Raw genomic sequence first — 13887 nt, forward strand, 5'->3', positions numbered from 1 at the left:
GTCTGGAAAAAGCATTTATTATATTTACTTTAACTGGCCTCATTTTGCAAGGCGGTCTGGGATTTCGGTTCGGGAGGAAAACAGCTTTGATTATACTGCCCTTGTTTACTGTATGCACTCTTTGCTATGTATCCCTTATCTACTAAGATGGCAAGTGCTTTTGCAGGAAGCCAAGACACAAGTTAAATGAAGTCTCGGTGAGCTCACTGGTAGCCCCTGGGTGGCCGCTTTGCACAGTCTCCTTCACCTGAAAACCATGCCCCACATTTCCAGTCATCTACCTTTCAGTGCAGTCCAGTGGGCAGGTTTTCCTGGATGGGTGTGTCTAAGGTCCCAGGAGGAGCACTGGCTAGGGCCCACATCCCCAGGGGGACAGGGAGTGCTCCCCAGCCAAGTGTCATGGTGATCTAGGGTGTTGACTTAGTCCGCACTATCATCCTCTCGCCCTCTGATTGCAGCATAGCTCCCTGACCAGTCTCTGCCTCTGGCCTTGCCCTCCTCCCACCCACTGTCCACACAGCAGCTACATCTATGTAGTCATTGTATCACCTTATTTAAAATCCCTCCATGACTCCCCATTGCCCTCAAGAATAAACTCAAACTCTTTATGGGGTGTATAGCATGAGTAGGCTCTCCCCTTCTCGAACTGGTCTCTTGTACTCTATGCCCCAGTCATAGTGAATGTTTGCTCTTTCTTTCTTCTCTTCCTTCCTTCCTTCCTTCCTTCCTTCCTTCCTTCCTTCCCTTCCCTTCCTCCCTCCTCTTTCTTCTTTCTTCCTTCCTTCCTTCCTTCCTTCCTTCCCTTCCTCCCTCCTCTTTCTTCTTTCTTTCTCTTTCTTTCCTTCCTTCCTTCCTTCCTTCCTTCCTTCCTTCCCTTCCCTTTCTCCCTCTTTTCTTTCTTTCTTTCTTTCTTTCTTTCTTTCTTTCTTTCTTTCTTTCTTCCCTCCCTTCCTTCCTTCCTTCCTTCCTTCCTTCCTTTCATCTATCCATCACTTACCTTGGACTTAGACACTTTGCTGGAGTCAATAGTGAGCAAAACCCAGTTGGTCCCCATTCACAGAGCTTTAGATCCAGGGTGGAGACCAACAACAGAATAATGACACCCACAGGGTATAATGATAACCTGAGCAGCACTGTGAGGACAGTGGTCACCAGTGAGAGGAGGCAGCAGGGCTGGATAACCTGATCTCACCTGGGGACCATGCAGGCTCCCTAGGAAGTGACAAGTGAACAAAGAGGTAAAAGGGAGGCAGACATAACCGGGTGAAGAGGATGGTGGGACAGCCTGACAGGTGGTGGGAACAGCATGTCCCAAGCCCTGTGGCAGCAGGGAAAAGGTGTTTGAGGAACTGTCGGACGCAGACCTGTGGTCCTGGAGCACGGGGAACACCAGGGCACATGGGAGGGCAGGGAGACAGGAGAAGACTGTGGGGAAACCAGGCAGGGCATGTGGGCCATGTGAAGAGGTTAGGAGAGAACGTGTGAAGGCTACCTGCGGTGGTCTGTATGAGACTTGTAGTAGATTTGGCCAAGTGACAGAAGACAATGGAGGGCAGGAGATGCACAACAGGGACTTGAGAGAGTAAATGAGTGGGATCTGGGGATGGCAGGGTGGAGCTGGGTGCACTGGGAGGAGAGCGGTGAGGGTGTGGGGTTAGGAACCGATGTGCCCCCGGAGCCAGGGTGTACTCACCTGTGAGGGTGGCTCTGGTGGTTGGACCGATACTCTTGGGGACCAGCATCTCGTGGTATTGCTCACCCGCCAGGGTGCTGTACACGACCTTGTACTCCTGGACCTCTGCTTCACTGTTGTCCCACTCCAGATCAAGGCTGGTGGCCGTGTGGGAGCCAACCCGCAGGTTCTTGGGGGCGTCAATCTCTAAAAAGAGTCAGAAATCACCAAAATTTGCGTTTGTCACGCATCTTGAACTTTAACACGCTTTGAGGCGAGAGCCCGTAGCTCCTGACCCTCTGCTTCACGGTTTGAGTCAACCCCAGGGCTGGTCTTGAGCTTTTGGCCTGCCAGGTTAGCCACAACAGATTCTATGGGCAGTTTGGAGAATTTTACTTGGGAGTTAGATATCAACACACTTTACGCTTGCCCCATTTCCATTCAGGGAATGTTCTAGAATATTTCCCGAATGATGGTGGTGGTATTCTAGAAATTTATTTTTGAGACAGAGAGAGACAGAGCGTGAACAGGGGAGGGGCAGAGAGAGAGGAAGACACAGAATCTGAAACAGGCTCCAGGCTCTGAGCAGTCAGCACAGAGCTCGACGCGAGGCTCGAACTCACGGACCGTGAGATCATGACCTGAGCCGAAGTCGGACACTTAACCAACCAAGCCATCTGTCTCTCTCTGTCTCAAAAATAAATAAACATTAAAAAAAAAATTATTAGAAATTTAAAAATGAACCAGTTATCATAAGCTTGACACACTAAGTGAGGGAAAAACCGCAGGAGGAAAAAAAATCAGAGACGGCTTCCAAGTGATTATGACAGAATAGAGTAATAGCAAATTTGGCCACCAAGTTCAAAGGAGACAGTTGATTGCAAGACTTTGAAGTATAAGCTGTCTTCCCTGGGTTTACCTGCATAGATACTGATGAAAGGTTTATAGGAAATTAAGTATACACCTAGGGGATGTGATGTAGTGGAAAGAATATTGGATTTGGGGTTAGACCTCTCAGCCCAGCTCTACCATAGTTAAGTCTTCGGTCATGTGAGGTGTCACTGGGCCTTAATGGCCACATCTGTAAAATGGGCTAATAACACCAATATTTCAAGTTGTCCTACAGATAGGACAGTGCATGTGACATGTGTGGCATGGTACCTGGTGCAAAAACAGGTGCCTAAACCCTGGGAGGACCTCCTGTTGCCTCTGAAGTTCGTCCTGAGTTCCAACAACATGGCGCCCCCAATGCTTGCTCTCTGGAGTTCCAAAGACTCCTCTGCAAAGGGAGACCACCAGCACACAATCTCTCCCACAGTCCTGGGTGGCTGATTCTCTCTCCCCGAGACTGGTCATCTCCTCAGGCTAATTTAGGCAGAAACAACATAAACAACTTGCAGGGTAAGAGGTCATGAAAACTGCCCCTTTAAAAAGTTCTCAATAAGTCTTATCTTTGAGACTTGAATTTCACTTTGAAGTGGACCAGCTCTTTGTTCTGAGAAAACCTCCAGCAGACTTCTAATTTGCAAATGCCAGGCAAGTATATACCAATTGTTCTTGGGGAAGACAGAGCACTGTGAATCAATCTGAGTGCAGCTGCTCCAGAGTGAGAAGTGTTCTGTTTAGTGATGTAAATTAGGTGAATCTTTTAGCAGATTTATGTCTCTGCAGCTTATTTTTTCTGAGGAATGTTTCCTTACTCAATGTGGAGCTGGCATGCAGGATTCTGTGCGTTCTTGACATGCTGGGTGTGTTATTTCTCTAGCCTTGGGATGGAGAGAGGAGCTTGGAGAGAGGGGCAAATGGGAAGAACATGCTGGATCCTGTGCCCCGAAATCTCACGCAGGAGCAGAGGCTGCGATAAAGGACCCAACCGGGTGTGGGGTGTAAGGCCTGAATGGACCCGGAGCAAAGGGAAGTTAGAGTTAGAGTTCAGGTTGAGTCCTGTACTTACCTACTGCTCTTCACGACTAAAAATCCCAGACCTTGAAAACTATGCTTTTTGTTTTCTGGAATTTTTTGGCCTTAGAACCTATGTACTGTGGATAGGGGGCAGTGTTTTCCCTGAAGGAACCAGACACTTTCCACATCAGCGATGCCAAAAGAGGTCAATTCTGGGAATAAGGGCTTGAGAATGTTGTAGTAGGCAGTTAGTAAGGTTCTTACAGGATGCTTGGAGGCCAGCAAAGGGGAGGTCATGGCCAACTGGGAGAAAGTCAGAGGCTGCCCTGACCTGAACCACAAGAAAGGGAATTAAACCAGACAGGCCCAAGATGGCTGACAAAGTAGGCCAAAGTTCACGTTATTCCTTCATTATACTACATTGCCATACTAAAATCTTTTCTTAAGGGTGCCATGACAGGAAACCCTGACCAAATAAGGAAGAAAAAGTGCATATAACCCACATTCCTGAAGACACGAAATCCCTGCTTCCAAGAGATCCCTGCCTCAAGTAATGAATATTCCATTCCCTTGTTAACAACTGTCAATAAAAGATGGAAACCCAAGTCCCAGTGGGCACAGCTCTCCCTTGAGCTCTCCTGCTCTCACATCTAGAGAGTGTACTTTTGCTTTAATAAACTTTCCTTTATCCATTTTGAGATTATTTTTGTGACTGGTGTAAGAAAGTGGCCTAGTTTCATTCTTCTGCATGTTGTTGTCCAGTTCTCCCAGCACCATTTATTAAAGAGACTGTCTTTTCTCCATTGGATATTCTTTCCTGCTTTGTCAAAGATTAGTTGGCCATACTTTTGTGGGTCTAATTCTGGAGTCTCTATTCTATTCCATTGGTCTATGTGTCTGTTTTTGTGCCAATACCATGCTGTCTATACACAATGGAATACTACATGGCAATGAGAAAGAACGAAATATGGCCCTTTGTAGCAACGTGGATGGAACTGGAGAGTGTTATGCTAAGTGAAATAAGCCATACAAAGACAGATACCATATGGTTTCACTCTTATGTGGATCCGGAGAAACTTAACAGAAGTCTATGGGGGAGGGGAAGAAAAAAAAAAAAGAGGTTAGAGAGGGAGAGAGCCAAAGCATAAGAGACTCTTAAAAACTGAGAACAAACTGAGGGTTGATGGGGGGTGGGAGGGAGGGGAGGGTGGGTGATGGGTATTGAGGAGGGCACCTTTTGGGATGAACACTGGGTGTTGTATGGAAACCAATTTGACAATACATTTCATATTAAAAAATAAATAAATAAAGTTTCCTACTTGTACTGCTCATCCGCTGTGTTGTGTCTGTCCTTGAATCCTTTCTCATGGCGAGACCAAGAGCCCCTGGCAGCTACAGCTTTTGGACGGGCTGGGTCAAGGCTTCAGGGCCTGAGGTCTCCCTAGTCCACCCCGCAACAGGAGGGGGTCTTAGGAATGGGGTGGAATGAAATGGTTTGCTCCCCTGGGTCTTGAAGCCTGATCTCTCTCTAGGGGGGACAACTCAAGGGCTCCCCTGTAGGTACGAGCTGGTCTGGTATCTGCAACAGGTCAGCAAGCCAGGGAAAGGCAAAGGCAGATGTCCAGGGTGGCCCTGTTGAGGGGCTTGGGGGCTGTGGACATCTAGTCCCTAAAACATAAAATTAGCTCACGCCTTTCTCCTGCTGAAAAATTGCCCGTTGCTTCCTATTACAAACTCCTAATCGTCTCATGCAGGGCTCTGTGCTTCTCAGACATCATCTTGTATCACTTCCACCCTAATTCACTGTGCTCCAGTTGTGCTGACGTTTTTTCTGCTCCTGAAACACATCAAACTCACTCCCACCTCAGGGCCTTTGCACTGCCTGCTACTTTTGACTGGCATGCTCTTCCCTGGATCCACACACACATGGCTTAGGTCACTTAGGTCTTGGTTAAAACTCCACTCCCTCAATGAGGCATTTCTGAACCACTCAATCCAATGTGGCCCTTCCTCTGTAGCATCCATTTTGCTTCTCAGCAAAATTCTTCTGATTCAAGGATCCTGTGTGTTTCTTCTCCTCTTCCCCTGCTGGAATGTACCTCATGTGAACTGAGTTCTTATCTGTCTTGTTTATTCTGTAGCCTCAGTGCCTAGAACAGTGCTTGGCACCTGCTAGGTGTTCAATAGGCACATGTGAAGTGACCGAAAGTTCCGTTTTCGGTCTCGTCTGCCACCTCAAAGCCTTTTGAAAAGTCTTGTTAGAAGTTTCGACCGTGGGGCTGTGAGGGCGCTTGAGGCGAGGTGGTAGAGGGAAAAGTAGCTTTGACTGAAGGCAACTAGTCTCTGCTGGGGTGGCGAAGGCCATCCAGGCTGCACCTGCACGTGAGAGGATCCCCGCAGAATCGCTGCTGAGCAGGTCGGGTCTCCGACTGTTGTGACGTGGGCCTCTGTAGTCGTTTTTGGCATTGCCGCAGACTGGGGGTCTCGAACACCAGAAATGTGTTGTCTCACAGACTGGAAGTTCAAGATCAGGATGTTGGAAGGGTGGCTTCCTTCTGAGGGCTGTAGGGGAGAATCTGTTCTAGGCCTGTCTCTGACTGCTCGCTGTCAATCTGAGGTGTCCCTTGGGCTTGTAGAAGAATCACCCCAATCTCTGTCGTGTATCTTCACCTGGTGCTCTCTCTGGGTATGTGTCTGCCTCTGTGTCCAAATTTCCCCTTTTTATAAGGACACGGTCATATTGGATTAGGGTTGGCCCCAACGACCTCATTTAATCTGGTCATCAGCAAATGCCTTATTTCCCAACAAGGTCACATATACAGGTATTGAGGGGTAAGACTTCGACATCTTTCTGGGGACACAGTTCAACGCATAACAGCATTCAAGAGAGGCTTGGGGCATTCAAAGCAGCAGTCTCTGCTTAGCGGAATGCCCTGGAGGCCAAGTTTGGCGTCCTGAGGGATGTGCTCAGAGAGGACGCCTCTCCCGTGGACAGAAAGAGTCCCAGGATGTCCCCCATGAGGGCAACTGAAACCAGAGCTACCAAGGGCCGCTGGCTGCTCTCTAACCACTGGCCTAGTGTGTTTCCATCACGGCTCTTTCCTTTTGGGGAGCAGTTCTAAGACCCAGGCAACTATCGTGCTCACCGTGCAGGAAACAAATCTCTGCTTTAATTGCTTGTGCAATTAGTGCGCTCCTAGTGCCGGAGACGTCACCTGGAAAAACACTTTGGCTAATTTGAATTTAAGCGGAGCTCCGAAATGACTGAGGGCCCTGCCGCGAGGGTCTGGGCACCCTCTCCGCATGCATTCCGCAGGCAGCCCCGGGCCCGGGAGAGCTCAAGCGGAAGCTGCTGGAATGTCCCCACCCCCACGCGCCCCTCACCCCCAGAGCGGAGGGGAAGCAGGCTGGGGTTGCAGGCGAGGAGGCAGCCTCCCTAACAGCTGCCGATCCGCCGGGAGACCGGAAACAGAGCTGAAATTCGGGGAGCTCCGAGGAGGCAGAATGTAATTGTCTCGATTGGAATTTTCCTGGGCCACCAGCCAATCCTGCTTCCATCTTGTCGACCTAAGCATCAAGAATTTGCCTTTCATCATGCTGCTTGAGAGCGCCCTTCTCCTTTTCTGCCTCTTCAGACTCCTTATCTGAGCAAAGCACAAGGAAACCACTATTCAAACAAAAAACGGTCTTGAAATTCAGAATGGAAAGCAGGCCTCGCGGCCCCCAGGAGATCCCGCCACCAGAGCAGGGCAGCAGGCAGGTGGGAGGGGTGGGGGAGGGGGGCTGACCTTAAATTCATCAGGAAGGGACATGGAGTAAGGTCATGCCGAGCCCTGATCAGTGTGGATTAAGTGAAGGAGAAGAAGAAGAGAGAAATGGGCAGAATTTAGTTCCTTTTTTTAGGTGTATATTCAGTCCCTGGGGATCCCAAGATGTGTTTAGTAGAACCTCGGACCGGGATCCCGTGGGTGGGGTGGAGTCTGGTACAGGAGCTGGGAGAAAGCCTCTCTCTCGGAATCAAACTCTGCCTTCTCTATGTCCTCAATGTCCACACTTGCTGCCTGTTAGCAGGGAGGCTTTGCCCTCTCCCAGGGTGTCCCTCTGTGCAGAGGGAGCCCCATTATAAGACTCCAGCCTCCCTCTTGCCTAGGCTGGGGAAGGTGGACTTTGTAGCAGGACCTGGGCACTGCCCTTCTGCTCCCCTCTCTCATGGGAACCCGCTGGCCCCAGGGATCAGGCTTGTTCCTCGATGCTGTACCTAAATCCTAAGCCTAGTAGTCCTCCCAACTTCTGCCACATGGGGGCACTTGCCCAGGGCCGCAGGGACCATCACCTTGGGAGCCCATCTAGAGCTCTAACACTAAGTTGCAGGCTCCAGTCTAGGGGATATTTTGGCTTCCATCTGTCGTATCCTTTGCTTTATTTATCAACTGATTTTAAACACCGCTAAAGGATACTGGTGCTGTTTATTGAACCACCCGAAGCCCCTCAGCTGGCTTATCCCATCCCATAACAGCCCTTAGGCCACAACCCAGGTAGAATGCTCGAAGTAGCCATTCTTCTGCTTTACCCCGCTGGGAGATGCTGGCTCTCAGATCTTACAGATGCTAGCAGTTTCCTTTGATCCCTGGATGACTTGGAGTTGGCAGAGACATTCTTTGATGTGTGACCTCTCCAGGGCAGAGATGCCAAGATTGAGAATCCGGGTCAGAGGGAGACTCGCTATCTGATCCCAGCCCCTGTTGACCCAGTGAGAGTGCTGGGAAGGCCATCTTCGGATGGTGCCTGTCCCATTTGTCCCCAAGCTGGCCAGCCTGACGGGCTCCAAGAGAGTCCGGGAGCAGGTCACTGTGAGGTCCGGCCTTTGCGGACTGTGGGTGAAGCTCTTTCAGAGTCCTGATGGCCTTGGGAAGGGGGGTGGTCATCACTGCGAGGCAGGTGGGCCTCCTCCCGCCTGCTGTGTGTGGGAGCAGACCTCCCATTCGCCTTCTTGCTAGTGCTCGCGAACGGCAGGGTGGGTCCCAGAGCCTCAGGAGGAAGGTCTGCTGCTGTCCACACAAGGTGGGCTTTGCACAGCTCCGTGGGGTGCCAACGTGCTGTGTAGTTAGTATGAATTTATAGAGTTATCACAGTGCCAGCAAATAGCAGCAAAGGACCTCGAAGGAGGGCACCTTTCCTAAACTCGCACAAAATTGTCATTTGGCCCAGCGGTCTGGATGTGTAAGTCCTTTCAAGACAGACTTTTCATTCTACAAAGGAGATACCTGAGAGCTGTGGAGAAGAGTCTTCGATCAGGTCATGGATCTGGCTGGTGGCCGAGGCAGGACAAGCACCCAGTTCTCCTGAGCACCGGTGCACTGTGTCCCTCTGTGCTGTCACATAACTTCGCCGACCCCCCCCCCCCCCACACACACACACACACCTTGCTCCCTTCTTGCAGTTTCTGTGATAACATGGTGCCTGGGCAATGTCACCTCACCCCCTCAGTACCCTTCTTGCCGCGATGACGGCACCAGCCAGGTCAACCCCCTCTCCCTCCCTGCGCGCACCCCCTCCAAGCCTACCTGTTGTGAACTGGGTGGTCGTGGACTGGCTCTCGTTGGTCCCACGGACGGCACTGACCCACACCTCATAGCGGGAGCCGGGCCGCAGGGCCTGCACTGAGTATTGGCTCAGTGGGGGCTGGAGCCGGAAAGTGGTCTTCCCGCCTTCCCCGCCCACCAAGCCATACTTCAAGAGGATGAAGTCGACTTTGGCTCGAGGTGGGGTCCACTCCACGAAGGCCACGGTGTCTGAGACATCTCGAACCAGGATCTGTGTTGGCCCATCAATGACTGAATGAAAAGGATCAAATAGAAACAAGAGTTTGAGAAGTGGGTGTTTGAAATCAGCTCTCTCCTTTCCTCCATCTGTTAACTTGATCAGTCAAAGAGAGGATGGGTGTTATTATCCCAATTTATAGATGGGGAAAATGGGACACAGTAAGATGAAATGGCTTTTTCCTGAGGACACATAGAGGCAACAGGGGAAGTGACATTGGAAGTCAGTTCCCCTGAATCTTGCTCTCACCAGGCTACGGCTTTTCTGTGCTGTCACTTCCTCATTTGGGCAGGGGGAGGGTACCTATTGCTTGAGGCCAGCACAGCTTCCTTCTGGAGGTAATGGGAAAGAGAGCTGAGAACTGTGCTTCTGGTATGTTTTTCTGCCCTTCTCTTTCTTTGAGCCCTGAGGAAAGATCTACCAAATCATCAGCCCCATCTAAACATCTGAGACTTCCAACTCAGTTGCCAAAGGGGGTATCATGAATATCCAAAAGATATGCTTGCTCAGCCACACCTAGAACTCAGTCAATCCAGTTGCTAAGTCTATACCACAACCCAACAGACATTTGTATGTGTGGACATAAAACATGCCTTCTGGGGAAACTTGCTTCTCTGGGAAAAAAAAAAAAAAAGAACTCACTTTAGGAATAGTATCTTGTAGGCTATTTTTTCCCATCTGTTCTTGCATATTCCTGAGCTAGGAGGGCACTTCACACACGGGAAGTCCCTCAAGGTTTTTCAGTGTATGTCCCTCCTGAGCCCTGGCCTCTGGCACTGAGCAGTGGAGGGGAACATCACTGTGGGGTTGTGTGAACTAGAAAAGCTGTTTGGTTTCCTAGGGTGCCCACTGTCCATGGTTCCAGCACCCACTTGGGGTCCTCTTCATATTGAATTAGTGGTGGGGTAGAGAAAAGGGAGAGAATGTAGAATGGAAATAGAAAAAGAAAGAGCTTAGTGAGGACAATAGAGAATGGTGTTCTCAACTCCTCATGGTAGTTCCGCAAGGCCAATGTGTCCTTCTTGAATTACTCATTATCTTCTCAAAGAGTAGTCCCAGCTTCCATGTTTGCTTTTATAATATGACCACACCTCTCTGGCTGGAGTTGATTAATATTAATATTAGTATTAATGTTCTTCAAGGATTTGGAATTAGAACCAGAGACTCAGGTTCTCTGGTTAGCTGCTTTGGGACCATGGAGAGCCAGGGCTGGTGTGGCCATTGTCTACCATATTCACACATCAATGTGTGAATGATTTAGAGAGGGAGACAAAAAAAGTGGGGAGGGGGTTAGAGAAGGAAGAGGGTGATTTATAATAAACACATATTTAGGGGGCATATTGTCACTTCCTAACACAAAGCTCCAAAAACCTTTGGAATTTCCTAAGTGATGAGAGTGATAATGTCTTTTGTTATGTTAATGAGGCGAGGAAGGGGCTGCCTGCCCAAGTAGTAAGCCATGTGACCTCTGGTCCACAACTGTTTCTGCCTGTGTAATGAAGCCTTCATAAAAACCCAAAGGGACTAGGTTCAGAGAGCTTCCAGGTTGGGGAACCAGAACCACATGGTTCCACGTGCACCATGCTGGGCCCCAAATTTTTCAGGTCCTTGCCCTGTGTATCTCTTCATCTGGTGTTGATTAGTGTCTTTTAATATCCTCTGTAGTAAACAAGTAATCCAGCAAATGGATTTCCTGAGTTCTGTGAGCACCTCTAGCAAATTAATCAAATCTGAGGAGGGGGGTGGTGGGAGCCTGATTGATAGCTAGTTGGTCAGAAACAAAGGTAACAACCTGGACTTGAAGCAATTGGCATCTGAAGTAGAAGGCAGTCTTGTGGAACTGAGCCCTGGACCTATGGAATTTGCTATTGTCTCTGGGTAGATAGTGTCAGAATTGCATTGAATTGTAGGATGGCCATCTGGTGTCTCAGGGAATTTCTTTGTGTGGGGACCTCTATCTTCAACACACACACACACACACACACACACACGCTGGAATTGGTGCAGAATTTTAGGAACAAATATACATAGAGAAGCAGAAATGAGTGACTGCGTGGAGACAGAGAGAGTAACCTGAATCTGACTTTCCATTTTCTGGTTCTCGTTTTTTTATGACACCCAGATGCATTCTGGTCCTAGGGTTTTAGAAGATACTCTTTGTCCTTCCAGTAAATATTCTTTTTTGCTTTAGATAGTATAAGAAAGTTTCTCTTTCTTGTTCCCAGAGAGTCTTGACTAGGACTGTTTTTTTAAAACCAGTCCACACTGGACCACCTCCTACTGTCTCCAAAATGGAGCGTCTCCCTCAGGATGGACTCAGTCTGACTCTGGGCTTCTCAATCAGGACATTTCCCTGGTCACTCCACCCTCTTTCTGGGTCTAGCCCAGTCCTGTTCTCTATTAACCAGCTTAGGATTTTTGGCTTAGCATCCACCAAAATGAAAATCACCTGGCCATTTTGTACCACCTGGCTTGGAGTTCAAATGAAGTTCTGTTTTTCATATTTGGGGTAATAATTATTTAACAGAACACATCCAGATGTTTTCAGCATGCTGAACTTAATGGTTTCAGGTAACTTGGACCCTTTAAATTTAATTTAATAGTGAAATGGGAGAAATGGTCTTCTAGCTGCTGTATAAGCATAAAGCCTGAAACCTGAAACATAGATACTCAGGAAATGGGTGTTGAGTAAAAGGAATGAGTGAATATTCTCTGTGTCCATGTGAAAGAAGGGGAAGCATTTCAAAGAGCTGGAGCTTCTTGAGAAAAAAGAAAAGAAGATGTCAGAGACTCCGATGACCATGTAAGGCTTTGGTCCTCCAACTCTTTAAATCTCCAAGACCCTAATCGGAGTGGATTGTCCATATTAGTGTATGATCTGCAGCACAAATCTGGCTCTAGCTGCAGGAGGTCTTATAATTTGCATTCCCCAGAGGGCCTGCCTGGAAGAGAAGCCAGTCTGAGTGTCTATGAGGACTCAGAACTTCACAGGAGGGGGTTGGTGTAGGTCAGACCTTAGCAGAAGGAAATAATTAAATAATCGTTTCCTGAAAACAGCAGACAGGGTTTGGAGACAGTCATCTCTTCTGTAGCCACTCTTGGATTCTGCCCTTCTGTTGGCCACTTAGTAGTGGTGTCTTGATTCCAGTCAAGTTGGTATCAGCTTGCTTTCAATTAAGTCCTAATTTCTGAACAAACACATGTTCTACTCAAAAAGTAAACTGGAATAAATATTTTTCTTTCCATTTCTTCATGACTCGGTACACAATGCCAAGCTATTAACTAGGACATTTTTCTTAATTGAAAAAAAAAATGTGCCTAACGTTACCACAGATTTTTAAATCTGGAATTTGAATCTTAGGGAGCTTCCAAGCCAAAAAATATGGCAAATTTTGCAAAAATGTGGTTTGAGTAGAAGACTGAGGCAGGGTTAGACTATCTTCCCCAAGTGTGGAGGAAGAACTTTCTACAGCTGTAATGCTCTTCTCTGCCCTCTTCTGAACCATCTTCTTTGTCTAGGCTTTTGTTTTCCACTCATGCTTGCTTCATATCAGTTCACAGGAATGACTGGGGGACCTGAAACTTTCCATCCCAGAGGAAGAGCACATGTCATGAAATGTCAGGTTCCAGCATCACCTTTGGGATAGAGTTGTGGAAAAGCTCTAGTCACTGGCGTCTGAAGAAATTTCTACAGAGTACTTTTAGGTTTTGTGGCTATGGAGTAGTTTCTTCTAAAACATGTTTGCAGTAGAACAGTAGTTTTAAAGCCTTTGTTGGGGAAATAATACTCTTTTCTCTTAAATAACAAAATCTTAAATGACTATACAAAATACAAAACACGTGGCACTGCCTTGGTTGGAGGGTGTGTTGGGCCTGGGTGTGGGTGTGATCAGAGGCTCAAATCTCCCCTTCGTCCTTGCCCTGAGCCACTGCCATGGAGCCCCAGTGCTCTAATGGAACATAATCTAATGCCACAATAGTTTAAAACCAATGTTTTCTAGACTGAGCATAAGCCTCAGCACCTGATGCTATTTAGTTTGGATCTAATTAGCAAAGTATGAATCACCAGTCCATAAACATGGTCTCATTACATGGTGTTGTGGTTCCTCTTTCTGGCCAACTTGGCCTTTGTCCTAAACTCATGACTGGCTTTCTTAGGTGTCAGTGTGGGTTTATGAAAAATAAAGCTGTACCAATATTCCCCTATCTCAGTTTCTGTTAACTAAAAGGGGAAAATGCTTAACTTTTGAGTCTCAGCTCCCCCATCAATAAAATGAGAACCAAAAATGATACCAGATGCTATTTGTAACTTTTGAGAAGTTCTTGGGAAGGGCACATGCATATGCATCATATTTGTTAATTTACAGTATTAAAGTTGGCCTTCCTTTGTTAGCTAAGAAAACAAGAAGGCAAAATATGGCACAGGTACTGAATCAAATCTAGAGACAATGATCTTGCATAAGATTAACTGTGGGGATGAAATAATAATCAAC

At 47.9% G+C, this 13887-nt stretch overlaps 1 protein-coding gene across 2 annotated transcripts in view; it reads right to left on the reverse strand.

The window, feature by feature from the left end:
- The window catches only part of TNR (tenascin R), a 417184-nt gene that overhangs the window by 64858 nt on the left and 338439 nt on the right, over positions 1-13887 (reverse strand). For both annotated transcript variants that reach the window (XM_060643572.3, XM_060643571.3), the window contains exons 8-9: positions 9139-9408; positions 1694-1879 (exon numbers count right to left, since the gene is read on the reverse strand). In XM_060643572.3, the coding sequence (XP_060499555.1) occupies positions 1694-1879; positions 9139-9408 (456 nt within the window). The remainder of the gene's footprint in view (positions 1-1693; positions 1880-9138; positions 9409-13887) is intronic.

Source organism: Panthera onca, chromosome F1 (assembly GCF_046562875.1).
Source record: "Panthera onca isolate mPanOnc1 chromosome F1, mPanOnc1 haplotype 2, whole genome shotgun sequence".
Lineage (NCBI taxonomy): Eukaryota > Metazoa > Chordata > Mammalia > Carnivora > Felidae > Panthera > Panthera onca.